The sequence below is a fragment of the Drosophila navojoa genome, chromosome 5 (genome assembly GCF_054131105.1).
Source record: "Drosophila navojoa isolate 15081-1374.11 chromosome 5, UAZ_NAV_1.0, whole genome shotgun sequence".
NCBI classification, from domain to species: Eukaryota; Metazoa; Arthropoda; class Insecta; order Diptera; family Drosophilidae; genus Drosophila; species Drosophila navojoa.
In genome coordinates, this window is record NC_142893.1 from 15,837,448 (window position 1) to 15,851,848 (window position 14,401).

General features: G+C 37.5%; 1 protein-coding gene across 5 annotated transcripts in view; it reads left to right on the plus strand.

Annotated features, from left to right (window-relative positions):
* Positions 1 to 14,401, plus strand: part of LOC115565232 (uncharacterized) — a 44,601-nt gene that overhangs the window by 24,788 nt on the left and 5,412 nt on the right. For 4 of the 5 annotated variants that reach the window (XM_089261648.1, XM_089261647.1, XM_089261649.1 and 1 more), the window contains 2 exons: positions 6,284 to 7,043; positions 7,131 to 7,224. In XM_089261648.1, the coding sequence (XP_089117774.1) occupies positions 6,284 to 7,043; positions 7,131 to 7,224 (854 nt within the window). The remainder of the gene's footprint in view (positions 1 to 6,283; positions 7,044 to 7,130; positions 7,225 to 14,401) is intronic. The other variant, XM_089261650.1, reaches the window with a different exon arrangement.

Consider the following 14,401-nt stretch of genomic DNA (forward strand, 5'->3'; position numbering starts at 1 on the left):
GCGATTCTTTTGTTTTATTTATACAACAACAGAAATGCTTAACATATTTTCGTATTTCGGTATTTCGCTCGTTCAACAATAAAAACAAATTGTGATTAGTTCGATTACGAGTGCTATAAAAATAAAATTATGATAGCCCAGAGGAATATTTTGAGAAAAAAAAAACAGGGTATAAAAATAGAGTAATATTAACAGTCAAGCAGAACATTGTCACGACTTTAGACCCCAAACGAGCCAGTGACAATTGCCCGCAGCGTGTGGAAATTATTTGGGTCAGTTATCATCAAACAATTAAACCAATCAATGAGCACTGCAAACATATATATAGAGATTCAATGATAACTAAATATGAAGTATTCTAAGAGGTTATTCCCTGGGTTTTTCTATAATGTTTATTGATTTTCCTTCAATTCCAATACAAAATTATTGAATGGCAATGTGAATCTAATTGAACAACCATATTTTAGATGTGCTCGTACATACTTCCAGTTTTTAGGCAATTTCTTATCTAATTTCTCGTTTCGCTTATCAATTAACAGAACTATGTTAACGTTCTAATTGGAACGTATACTAGCGTAGAGTGTAGTCTAATTGGTAATTTATACAGCTTTTCAATGGCTTTTTCGCTGAACTTCGCTAAGCTATACATAATTATAAATAATAACATATTTATATATTTTAAAATGGGGTCAGCTTGTATTATTCCAATTGGAAACCAATGGAGTTTCAAGGGCTTCTTTATTGATTTTTCTATAGGTAATTGTAGGCTTTTCTGGTGTTGTAGGGGAAATTAAGCAAGCCAATCAATGGCCAGCTCAGCTTAGATTTTATACAAAGCCTGCCAATTGAACTCTTTCCTGCCTTTACTTATATAAGTGTCAAACAGTCTCAAGCTTTATGATTGTGAAAAAACGACGTCTTACGTTTGATTTCTTTGTAGCTGATAAGCTATACGATGTCAACGCCATGTTGCCAGTTGATTGAAGCCAACTTCCCAGCGATTACGTGCAGGTCGTTAATACACACACACACACACACACACATTGTATACTTTATATGTCTATAGATTGGCAGTTCCCTTATCAGCACCATCTCGTCTACTGCTACGATTATTTTCAATTGCATTTTAGTTGGAGCGTATGAAGTGCATCATAAAACTTGTTCAAACTATTTTATTTGCCTCTGCCTCCCGCGTCCCGTCTCGCGCCTCTTCTGTCAAGGTTTTTTTTCTCTTTCAACTTCAGCATTTGCATGGCGAAGGCTGCGACTTGAGAACGGCTTGCGCAATTCTTTATATTCTTTGCTATTTATATATGTATACATATATATTTGTAGTATAAGTGAATTAGGCACTTGTAAAGCGGATAAGCTGCCCACACGCCAATGCCAATTGAGAACGGGTGATGACGGCAATTGTGCAGAGGGGGGCGTGGCAGTAGCAGTAGCAGCTTAACTGGAGGCTAGGCCCGTTGCGACGCTGTTGACCTTACTGCCACACAAGCCAAGCCAAAGCATAGTTGGCTGAATAACAAGCAAAGCACACACACACAAACACACAAACACACATACATACACGCATATGTCTACACATGTGTCTAGTATCCGCTGACAAACAACAACAACAAGAGTCTCCAATTACTGCAACTCGCAAATGGTGGCAAGCATTTAGCCAAGTTGCCAGTTGGCAGTTGGCCGATAGCCGATTGCCTCTATTCAGTTAACAATTTGCATTTTGCAAACTCTCAAATGATTAATTAATAAATGCGCCTACTTGCGCAAAGAGCTGTCAGACAGACAGACGCATTCGACTAGCAGCTCGACGCCTATTCACGTTTCATTTTATAGAATTTGTGTCATCGACAAAATAGATAAATAACAAAAACAATAACAATCACAATAATAACACCTACATGCATTGGCATGTATAAGTATTTATATAAATATATAAGTATATATACATATGTATATATATGTATGTATATATAACTGCTTTGGCGCAGCAGCATCAGCAATTGCCTCATGCTAAGTCTTGGAGTGTTTTGATAAATTACCTAAGTCTAGCTAAAATATACAAGCCAAAATGTCAATAAACAAGTCAGACATGGGGCGTAACAGGCTGCGCAATGCCCGTTTACTGGCCAATAACAATTTATAGAGAGTTTTATAAGCGATTTATGAGCGGGTTTATGAAAGGACTTCGATTAGAATTTTTTATGGATTTATTTTACTATTTTGTTTGTTTGTTTTTTATTCTTTTTGTTGTTTTTTTATTTTTTTATTTTGTTGTTTATTTTTTTGTTTTTTATTTTGTTGTTTTATTTTTAATTTGTTATTTTTGGTTTTTATTTATTTTTTTAATTTTTTGTTCTTATTTATTTATTTTTTTAATTTTTTGTTTTTATTTTAATTTTTTGTTTCTATTTTATTTTTTTGTTTTTTATTTTGTTGTTTTTTATTTTGTTATTTTATTTTTAATTTGTTATTTTTGGTTTTTTTTTTTAATTTTTTGTTGTTTTTTTTAATTTTAAATTGTTTGTTTTTATTTATTTATTTTTGATTTATTTTTATTTTTAATTTTTTTGTTATTAGTTTTTTTTGTTTTTATTTTATTATTTATTTATTTATTTTTTTTTTTTAATTTTTTGTGTTATTGATTTATTTTTTATTTTATTTATTTATTTCTTTTTTTTTTTTTTTTGCCTAACAAATAGACTCTATTTACGTTCAGTGTAAGTATAGCAACTTTGTCAAACTAAAAGAGATTTCAAATTAAATTTGACAACAGATTGAGCATTGGCAATTTGTAAGAGTCATGCGAAGCTTGAAGTCTGTGATTCATCACAATTCAGAATGCTTATTAATAAATATAAAATGTGTAATGCATTAGCTGTGACAAAAATTAACTCACATAAGGCTATATGAGTAAACAATAAATTGAATTAAAATACTAACTAGCATATAAAATGAAATCTCAGCAGGCTTTATAGCTAAACGTTTTGATTTAACTATTTGTTTATGATTGCAACTCAAGAGTCTTATATTACTTTACATGTCTAGAATTTGCATTAAAACTACATTTTATGACTAGGTCTTTGTAGGTATTTCGGATATATAAGACGTATACGGTCTATGCATATTCGCTGTGTCGCGTGTCGTCTGCTTTGTGCGCTGTGAGTTGTTGTGGATTGGCCCCGAAACGTGACTGGCATTTTGTCGATATTTCATATTGAGTGACGCTTGGCCAGCTAACGGTATCGGCGTGCCATTAAGGAAAATACGCCGCATTTTGCATGTTTGCAATGGTGGATTCTTTTACTTCCGGCATTATATTTGTTTCACTTTTAGTTCTTGCATTGGCAATAGAAAGTGCGAAGGTGCGACCAATAGACCAATGGAGCAGTCGCCGTTAGGGTAAGAGTTACAGTACAGCAGTTAGAGTAGAGCAACCAACAGTAGCATGAGCAGCAATAGCAATTATGCTACGTAGTAATGTAAGAAGCCTTTGCAGTAACAGTGAAATGTTAAAGAAAATGCTATAAAAATATAATTTATTATCAGTCTGTAACGTGTAACATATGTTACCACTGACCAGACAGTGTAAGTGATGTTACATAGTAATGGAAATTTTAACAGTAACAGTGAAATGTTAATGAAAATGCTATAGAAATATGATTTATTATCAGACTGTAACCTAACATATTCTGTTAAGTGATTGTACGAGCAGCCTCTAAGTACAACTTGTGCATTGTTGACAATCTTATATTCATATATAAATATAATAAATATATATATACTGGTCTACAATGCGAGAGGGGTAAATATGTTGTATACAATGCGATCTGTTTATTTTAAAGGCCACTGATGGCGTTCGAAAAATGTAGAACTTAAAATATATACACATTAAATATTATTAAATGAAATAAAATATTATTACATATTTTATAAGATTTTTAGATGCTTTTCAAATGAGGTGCTACTATTAAATTTGAGTAGAGATCTGAAGTACTAATTCATTCGTATAGATCTTGTCACATACATTGTATGTATGTACATGTAGAAATTATGTTTGCTGTCCAGTAGAGCGTAAATAATCGTAGTGCTCTAAATTCGAGCTTAAGCGAACTCGTTGTAAAACTAAAATACATAGGTATGCATGCATATTAATAAAAATGTATTTATTATATTCATTTTTATACATATCTATTTTTTATTATGCTTTTATTTTATTTGTTATTATTATTTTATTTTTTATTTTTTATTTTTGTATTATTTTTTATTATTATTTTTATTATATTTTTTATTTATTTATTTATTTATTTTTTTTAAATACATATATTTGTTATTTAAATATATATTTTTATCCACACTGTTTCATTTATTTAATTTACCTCCCCTTTAAGTTCCCTTTTTTTTCTGTGACCTGACAGAGTTTTGGTTATTTGATATATGCTATATATAGTATCAAGGGGGTGCTGGTCCTAAGCAATCATCTGGCAAACTGACACACGACATACGTGGATTGAGTCATGTTAAATGACATCATAATAATTTGTAACCCTTTATTTTTCTGTCTGTCTGAGGCGCGAGAACAACAACAACTCGAACTCGCATGAGACCAAATACTTGTATATCTGGTTAATAAACAAATGTAAATGCGATGGGGCATTTCAATTGGTACAATCATTATAATGGGTGGTGCTACGAGAGCGTTATCTATGTGATTTTTCGCTGATTTCTGATATGTCGAATCGTTAATTGACCTATGTAAACAGCAGAGTAAAGGTGTGAAAAGCGTTATCAGTAATAAAAGTTGAGGTTATTGACAAACGAACTCTATAAAATGTTATTTTAACAGCGCCACCATTAGGGGTATTCAGGCTGACAAATATATAAATAACAATATAAATTGTGATCAGCTAATGATAGATTAGTTACGACCTTGCCAAAACGCGACCAGACCTGCCAGACCACTCCCTCTCTCTCTTTCTCTCTACCGTACTTCCTCTCTCTCTATCTTTTGCACTCTTTGTCTTTATCTCACTTTCATTTGGCGTTTGGCTGCTCCCAACACGCTTTGCGGCTCTGCTTTTGCCTATTTATGGGCATGTTTTGTGCTTCGTTTGCCAATTGCAATTGTATTTGCCTTATTCTTATCACGGCCATGACGCTCTTGATTTGTGGCAAGCGATTGATTACTTCACCCTTAATCAATTGTGGAAGATATTTAACAATAAATGATGAAGCAAGCAGAAAAAAAAACAGAAATATATATATTATATAGGTGAATTCCACTTGGATATTTACTATATATAGCTCAAATTTTGTTATCTTCTATAAGAGTGCTTGGAGCAGGTGTGTCTGACTAGGAGTTGCCCTGCAGATAGCGATGTATTTGAAAGCTTACGTCAAAGAAGATTTTTCTATAATTTCGTCTTTCTATGAGTTTGGGTAGCATCTAAAATGTTAATTACTGGATATTCCTATTTGTATATATATGTATACCCAATTTAGTATTTATTTGTCTCTCTTTAAAAACCCAAAGTTCGATAGTTTTCATCGATTTCATATAAATAGAAAAGTTTATCGATCACGATTGTATATATAGAAGCAATAAAAATGAAGGGATGAAAGGAAGAATGGAGAGCTGGATAAGACGATCAGATATACTCTTCCTGCTAAAAAATACATATAATAAGATACTGTATAAAAATATTGTACTACTGTACTTAAAAGACTCAGTTCCGACACCCCAAATTAAATGTACTTGAGGAAGTCGCAATATAATGAATATATGATTCATTTCCGTCTCTCTATCTATACAACTAGTTGTTTATGAATTGTGAAAGACATGGACAGATTGTAGACTGATTGCTAACGAGGGCTTGATAGGGTGGATTTAAAAAAAAAAAAAAAAAAAAAAAAGTTAGACTTAAGCAAACATAAAAAAGAAGAAGACAACGTTTGCCCTCGCAGGTATATATATGGCATATATGGAGTACATCTTCCTTTCATACATTTGTCAAATCTTTCAACACAAAACTTTGAAGCATTCAATAATCATTATTGAAATTCAACTTTCGGCTGTTAGGGTTTTACGTATTTTGGAAGGTTTAGGCCTAGAATCGGTTGTCCATTCGCAAGATGGACAACTGATTGTGGAATGTCGTTGCAGGCTGTAATTTCAATGTGTTTTTTCTTCCTTTGTACATTTTTCGGCTGTTGTTAGCCGTTTTCGAGCCAAATTAAAGAAGTTGCTTTGTTTTGTTTTGACTCCTTCTTGTAGAACATCAGCAGCAGCAGCAGCAACTCCAGCAGCAGCAGCAGCAGCAGAAACGACGACGCTTCCATCCGCTGCGGAATTTGCGTCGCATCTTTCGACGTCGCACCATCACTAGCGCAGACACTGGCGCAGCTGACGGCGCTCAGGCAGGCGGAGCAGGAGCGGGCTTGGTTGCTGCACCTGGATCGGGATCGTGCAACACTTTGCCGCCACCGGCGAGCAGTTCCAGTGAGAAGAATTTGCGCAGCGTTGCGTTAGCAGAGACTGCGTCCGCATCCTCGCCAGCATCGCCGCTGACGCATCAGCAGCTCCACGAGAGCTATCAGACGCAATCGTTGCCCAAGTCCAAGTCCTATGGTGCCCATCGCGATGAGTTGCTGAGCGTGCTGCTGGGCAAGAAGAGAGGGGCTAGCAAGCATATGAACAGCAGCTTGGAGCAGCCAGTCCAACAGTCTCATAGCCACGCCCACAATACCAGCAACACCCACACCCAGTCGCACTCCCACTCGGACGCCATGTACCAAACGCAGCGACCACAAATGGGCGTGGCCGTCTTCCCGGATGCCATGAGCATGAGCCGCAGTGCGTATTTCGCCGAGAAGCAGCGCAGCCACCATCATCCGCGTCAGCTGCGCAGCGTTGGCGACTCCTCGCAGGATCTGGATCTGGCCGAGGACATGGGCGCCGCGGGCGGTGCAGCCGACATGTCCGACAGTCAGCGCAGTCTCAGCGAGGAGCGACTGCTGGACGTAGACGTGGACGGGTGAGTCACATCACTAGACAATCCTTCAAATGAGTAAGCATTTCTGACAGTTTCTTCTTCTTCTTGTTGTTCTTCTTCTTGTTCCAGCAGCAGTGGTTACACACGTGAAACTCTCTCCCAGTCCCATGACAGCGTTTTTTCCGAATCCGCTACAGCCAGCAGCCTTTCCATCGTGCTGAGGGTGAGTTCAATCAACTGCAGCATAGTTACTTCATTCGATTAGATTAGATAAGCGCCATCGGACATGGTTTAAATTTAATTTATTAGACATCTGCTCTTGACTTGAGCTTTTTATCAAATGCGTGACAAATGGCGTGGAGTTAGGCATTTAGTGGGAATTGTCCGTAGTGGAGTTGTGCTTGAAGCGAGTGAGATCTGATATTGACTTGCGATTAATGAATAACAGTAGATTGATTGATTGGAGGAAGAAATTTAAGCGTGGAATAGGAGGAGATCTGCGTATAAGAGTGTAGAACTTTTGAGTATGGACAGACGTTCGAACGTACGGATTAACAAACGGAAGATTGAACAGACGGAAGGGCTGACTGAGAGGCAGACAAATTATTCTAGAGATGAGAGAGAGAGAGTAATAGTTGTGGGCACTCTTAAAGCGATTCCTATCTTCTTAATAAATAATATATGCCTATTTTATGAGATCAACAATACACAAAACTTTTAAAGGGCTCAAGAATTCCTCAGAAACTCTGATTTTAAATACAATATAATATATATCAATGAACTAGTTAATTATTCAAGCTTTGACTTCTAACTCGTGTCTTTCAATTGTTTAAAAATAATCTCGAAATCTTAACATTATTTGCTTTTTTTTTGCATAAATAAATTGTTATCTTTACGAATAGACTATTTTATGTATTTGGCATATCTATAATAGATCTTAGATAGAGTACATAATTCTTGCAGTATATGCATATATTTCTTTTTATATAATATAATATTTATAATAGACCTTAGAAAGGCCTTTAGATATATAATACACATACATATACTAATTTTTGCAGTTTATGAAACGGTTGGCATATCTTTCTTATTAGATAGATGGCATACCTATGATAGATCGTGGAGAGGCTATCAGCTCTATGCATTCTTAACTGTTATATCTATGTTAATGATATTGATCACATTTTAAGCACAACAAATATTGAATCAATTTCAAGTTTCGTCTTCGCTTCTTGCCACAATTTAAACTTGAAACTCCAAATTGCTTAGCACTCCGTCACGTACTTACTTCATAAGCAGCTCTGCTATTAACACATACTCAATGTGATTAACGCGTTAGGTTATTTTTGGGCCACTCATATCGATCCGAACTCCTAAATTGCCCTTGTTGAAATGTACGTGACTCAGCAGCAGCAGCAGGAGGAGGAGCAGGAGGAACAGGCAACCCCACAAGCGATTTGCTGAAGGGTTGTTGTTGTGCCAGCGGCTTCATGTGTGCCCCACTTGGCGTACTTCATTTGATGGCAGCTGATTCAGATTGACTGCGCATCATTTCAATTGATTTTAATCAAATTCAATTTGCTGGGATTTCCATATGGAGCAGTCGAGCCAAGGGTTGGGGTGCCATCAATGCAATTGGTCATCGACCCAGTCCACATTGTTTGTCATCTGGATAGTCATCAAATCCGTGAAAGTGCATTCAATTGTGAGTTGCAGTTCAAGTTACAGGGTATCGCTCGTACAGGGTGTGAGCAGCTGTTAATGGATGATGCGAAAGCTGAGTCAGAATTTTAGGCTGCAGAAATGTTGATAGACATGGACTGCTAATCAAATAAATTACAGGGTATTGCTATTTATTCTGTTCTCTATTTATTCTATGTATTCTATTTCTCTCTTGATGAGGAATAGGGTGCTGTCTCTGCTTATATGAGCTTTTTTTTAATCAAACTAGCTTAGCTCTAATTACAGGGTGTAGACATGCCGTGTTTGTTTTTCGTTTTGTTTATAGTTTCTTAAATCAAGCTCTATTTGTAGAGCAAATCATTATGGCTCACATTACAGGGTATATTCAGTGTGGCTCAGCAGTAGTTCTTTATTGAGCTGTTCTAAAATTTTTGCTAAATTATTCAACATTGTATATTAAATCTTTTCGCAGATCTGAAAGGCAGTCTTATATATAGGGTATTTGTTCCAAACTACAGGGTATATTCAGACCAGTTCTTTTTGGAGCTGTTTTAAAATTATAGCTACAAGTTTATTCTTTGTTTATTAAATCGTTTGGGAAAACTGAAATGCAGTCCTATATGTAGGGTATCATTAGAGTAGGCAAATTCTGGATTTTTGATAAGCATATCATATGTTTCAAATTACAGGGTATAGTCCGAGCAGTTCTTTTTGTAGCTACATTTTAATTTTAGTAAAATTTGTTATCATTGTATATTAAATCTTTTGGCAAATCTGACAAGCAGTCTTATTTACAGGGTATCGTTGGAGTAGATAAGTTCTGTAATGGAGCTGAGTTTGATAAGCAAATCATATTAATCAATTAATTACAGGGTATAGTAAGACCAGTTCTTTTTGAATTCCATTCAATCATTAAATCTTTTGACAAATCTGAAAAGCAGTCTTATTTACAGGGTATCTTTTTAGACAAGCGCATCATACCGTCTCAAATTACTTGGTATACCTAGAATATATCTGCAGCAGTTCATTGTAGAGCACTCTCATTCTATATCAAACATTCAAAGCAGAGTATTCATTCACAGGGTATCACCAGAGTAGGTCAGCCGTTCAGCAGTTCTCTCTGGCTGTGATCTTACGTTGCTTGAGTTTGTTTCTTGACTCGGCAGTTGCATAAGCCAACTCTGGTGTCGACGTCCGCGCCAGTTTCGACTGCATAATCAGCGAGCGAGCGAGCGAGCAGAAGAAATGCAGAGGCTGCCCCACCAACTGTGGGGCGCCCGTTGTGTGGCTTTGCAGTGCAATAGTCAAATGCCCCCCAGGCCAGAGCATAGCAGCCGGCAGCCGGCAGGCAGCAGCTATCGGACGGTTACTGTTAGTTGGACAACTCGCTTCGACTAGCTGCAGCTGGCAGAGGGGGCGGGGCAACTCTTTTGGAGCAGCGCGTGGCAATGTGTGGCTTCTCTCCCTCGTCGACTGGCGGCCGCCTCGGTTTCTAATGCTTCTTCTTCAGTCAGTTTCTGGCCAAACGAGTTACTGCCGCCTGCAGCTCGACTGCATTCGCCCATCGCCGGTTTGCTGCTTCTTGTTATTCCACTTTTTCCACTTGACTGTCAGTTAGCCGCTTCTCTGTCTCGGCTCGTAACACCCCCTCCCTCTCTCTCTCTCTCTCTCTCTCTTTCTTTCTATCAGTCCAGTTGTCGGCTTATTTGCCAACCTGGTTAGCAAATCCATTGCATTTCTTTTCTGTTTCTATGCTATTGAACTCCTGCTAAGTTTTCCGCTAAATCAGTTTGCTACGAGACGTCGACAACGCAGCGCGCATGAAGACAAAAAACTCTATCAATGGCTAAATAAATCGAATTTAGAAATTGACAAAGTGAAAAAGTTCTATTACATATATTGTAGAAAGTCTTTTGGTGTACTGCATTGTGTGTGTGTGTGAGAACTGTGCTTAAAAAGCTTCTCTACTTGAATATTGTGACATCTCTTATTGCTAGCGAGAGAGCTAGATATCTATTGGGGAATACACATATGTATATGATTCATATGGGCATAATTCATTAAGAGAATATTTTGATGTTCCAGTGCAAACAACGTGTTCTGATAATAGAGTGAGAGAGAGATAGATATGAGGAGTTTGGGTCATAGAACTTCAAACTAAAAATTTATTAACAAAGAATATTTAGCTATAATAATATGAACTAGTTGAGATCTCATAGAACTTTTGTGAGTTTGATAAATCAGAGTATTAAAATTTTGGAAATGAAAGGGATAAAAGCATAATATGAGAAAGAGATGGCTTACTAAGCTCAGGTATTTGAAGGTATTAAACCAGTAAAATGTGAATCATAAACAAAAATGAATTTGCAAAACTCTTCTGATATACAGATAATGCTGAGATTTGATACAGACTAAAAATCAATGATTTGAGCTGCGAATATAAATGATATAATATTTAAATAAAAGACAGACTAAACGGGTTTTTTATAACATAGAAACATGATGTAGAGGATAAAGGAGAATTGAAGCTTAAAGAGCTTAAACTAGAATTAAATGAAGCAGACGCAAAAATTATTCCACTGAACCCATTTAGATGTACATAATACATCTTTGCAGAGTTTTAAATTGAAGAGAATCAATATTAAAGATATCAAGATATCGAAAAGCCTCTACAACTGAATTGATAAGAGCCTAAACTGCCTTTATGCCAAGCAAACATAATAATTGAACTAATTATCTAGGAGAACCACATTCTCTGAGCTATTAGGCATAGTTAGGTCTCTTGGTTGATTAGGAGGAGGGTAAAGGCTTCAGCTTCCTGCGACTTAAGCCTAGACAAAACTTGCTATAACCAGTTTGAGCAAAGAAAGAGGGAGATAGAGGAAGACGCTCTCTCGCAAACACTCTAGATCAAATACAAGTAGAAAGAGCAAAGAAATCCAGTTGATGTCCATAATGGGGGCAATTGCACGAGAAACGACAAGCGACGCAGTCATTCAATTTTCACTGTGCGACCGAAGAAATGTCCATTTGATGACAGCCATATGGTAACACGGTAACACGCATTGCATTGCATTGCTGCTTGAGCCTGGGCAGACACACATCAACAGCCAGTTAGAAGCAGGGGGGGGGGGGGACATAGAGCAATGGAGCTGGGAGACAGCATGCAACGTCAATTCACACGCTTTACTTTAATTGCCTGGCCTGCTGCAGAGACCGAGAGATGAGAAACTGGATGCACTAAACCCGTTTGCATTTGCCTAGCCCGTAGGACTTTTTGCCCCAAACTGTCCGAATCAAACGTTCACCTCAGCCAATCCAATTGCAACGACCCAAATTCACAATTTCATATGTACGAGACTTATTTTTTTTTTTTGTTAATCAGACTTCCTGTTTGGTAGGCGCGCATATTGCATAAACATTTGATTTACATGCGATTTCGGCGTTTTCCGTATGTAACTCCAGTTATAAGAGCTAACATTTGTAACTGCCAAAAAAGTTTACTCAGGATGAGAACTGCTAAGGCTATGAAATGAGTTGAGTGATCTAGTATTTTGTATACCCTTATTGACTATGCGCTTTATGGGTATAATGAGCTTGTGTGAATTTACATAGGAGACAGAAGTAGGCTTGGCAGACCGCCTCTTGATGAGATCTGCAGATTTAATTTATTCAAAAGCTATAGACAGCATATTTGACTTCTTTAACCGTGTATAGCATAAATAATAAGAATGTATTATTATTTTTTCGATAACTCAGCTTAAAGTTACATAATATCGATAAATGTTGAACTCGTAAACTAACAAAGCTAGAGACTTGAAATATTAGAATGTATTTACGCTCTTGCCTCACTCGGCTTTATTTTTATAAGCATGTTCGAATACCAATTCCTTTTCCTTATGGGTGAAAATTGATAAATTAATTTAATTGTCATACCCAGTTTTAAGTACAGCTCTTGTTATACTAGAGACTTTAGAGATTTTAAAATTACTTTGCATTTCCTTATAATAAACGCATTGTTTTTGAGTACCGCCCTTAAAAATGCGATATATATCGTGTACATATGTATAAAATAAGCGATCTTCACAGACTACAGGGTATCTCCTAGTGCAGCAATCTACAGCTAAACTTACTCTAAGTTCTTCTGTGTGGCTCTCCCTCTTTGCTTTTCTCTTATATATAGGTAAAAAGCTTGCTAAATCGCAATGAGTCAGTAAATTATTTAGCTCTACCTCTAATATTTTGTTGTCTTACACCTGCTGCCCGCTCGTGGCACACAGCTGGCGGCTGTTGAGCTGTTGTAATCTGCGGCAGGCGGCGGTTAGCCCAGCTAGTTGCATGTTAAGCCAAGCCAAGCCACTGGCCACTGGCCACCAGTTGGCCCACTCGGCAAAGTGTGCCAATAAATCATGAAATGTGACGAGCCAGCGACCATTCAGGTAGCCGCCGCAGTTACCTTTGCGATGTTGAGAATAGCCGTGGATTTCCTCCATGTAGGACGTGCTACCTGCTCGAGCAGGTATTATGAAACTCGGCATAGGAAACATTTCTGCTCAAGTGTTGAATGCGATTCAGTATCGAGTGTATTGAACTCGCCTTCAGATTTTTGGCTGTATATAATGTGTGGTACGAGGTCTTTAACCTAAGCGTACTTCTTTGGCATGAAAATCCTTAGAAACATGGACGAAAATAGACTATGTATAGGCAGGAATTATGCAGCCTTTAAGTGCAGCGCGCTCCCCACGCGTCATGCTCCAGAGATGCTGATTAATTCAAGAGGCTGGAGCTGTGGAGTCTAGGAAGTGTCTAACGAAGCTATATAAATAGAGGGAGTTAAGGCAGGGAGCGAGTGTGAGAGAGATATACATGATGATTAGTTCAAGAAGTTGAAGCTGTGGAGTCAACAAAGTGTCTAACGGAGCTCTAAAAATAGAGAGAGGTTAAGCGGCTGAGGGAGAGGGTAAGAGGGGGAGTGTGTGAGAGAGAGAGGAAGATATATGCTGATTAGTGGCTGGAACAGGAGCTGTAGTTGGAGCATAAGGAAATGCCTAAATAGGGAGAGATTGATGAAGAGAGAGAGAGGGTAAGTGAGAAAGTGTGAGGGAGAGAGCGAGAGAGGGCGATGCTGATTAGTGACATAAACTAGAGCTGTAGTTGGAGCATAAGGAAGTGAAATGGATAAAGAGAGAGAGGGTAAGTGAGGGAGTGTGAGGGAGAAAAAGGGAGAGGGAGAGATGATGCTGATTATATCAAGAAGCTGAAGCTGGAGCATTAAAAAGATTCTAAATATGGGGAGATTGATGAAGAGAGAGAGGGAGATATAGACTGGAGATAAGTGAGGGAGTGTCAGAGTGAGAGAGAGAGAGAGAGAGAGAGAGAGAGAGAGAGAAATGCTGATTAGTGCCCGAAACTAGAGCTGTAGTTGGAGCATAAGGAAGTGCCTAAATAGGGAGAGATTTATGAAGAGAGAGAGAGAGGGCAAGTGAGGGAGTGTGAGGGAGAGAGAGAGAGGTGATGTTGATTAGTGACAGAAACTAGAGCTGTAGTTGGAGCATAAGGAAGTGAAATTGATAAGGAGAGAGTGAGAGAGGGTAAGTGAGGGAAACTGTGTGAGAGGGGAAGAGGGAGAGATGATGCTGATTATTTCAAGAAGCTGAAGCTGTAGCTGGAGCATAAAAAGTGCCTAAATAGGGAGAGATTGATGAAGAGAGAGAGAG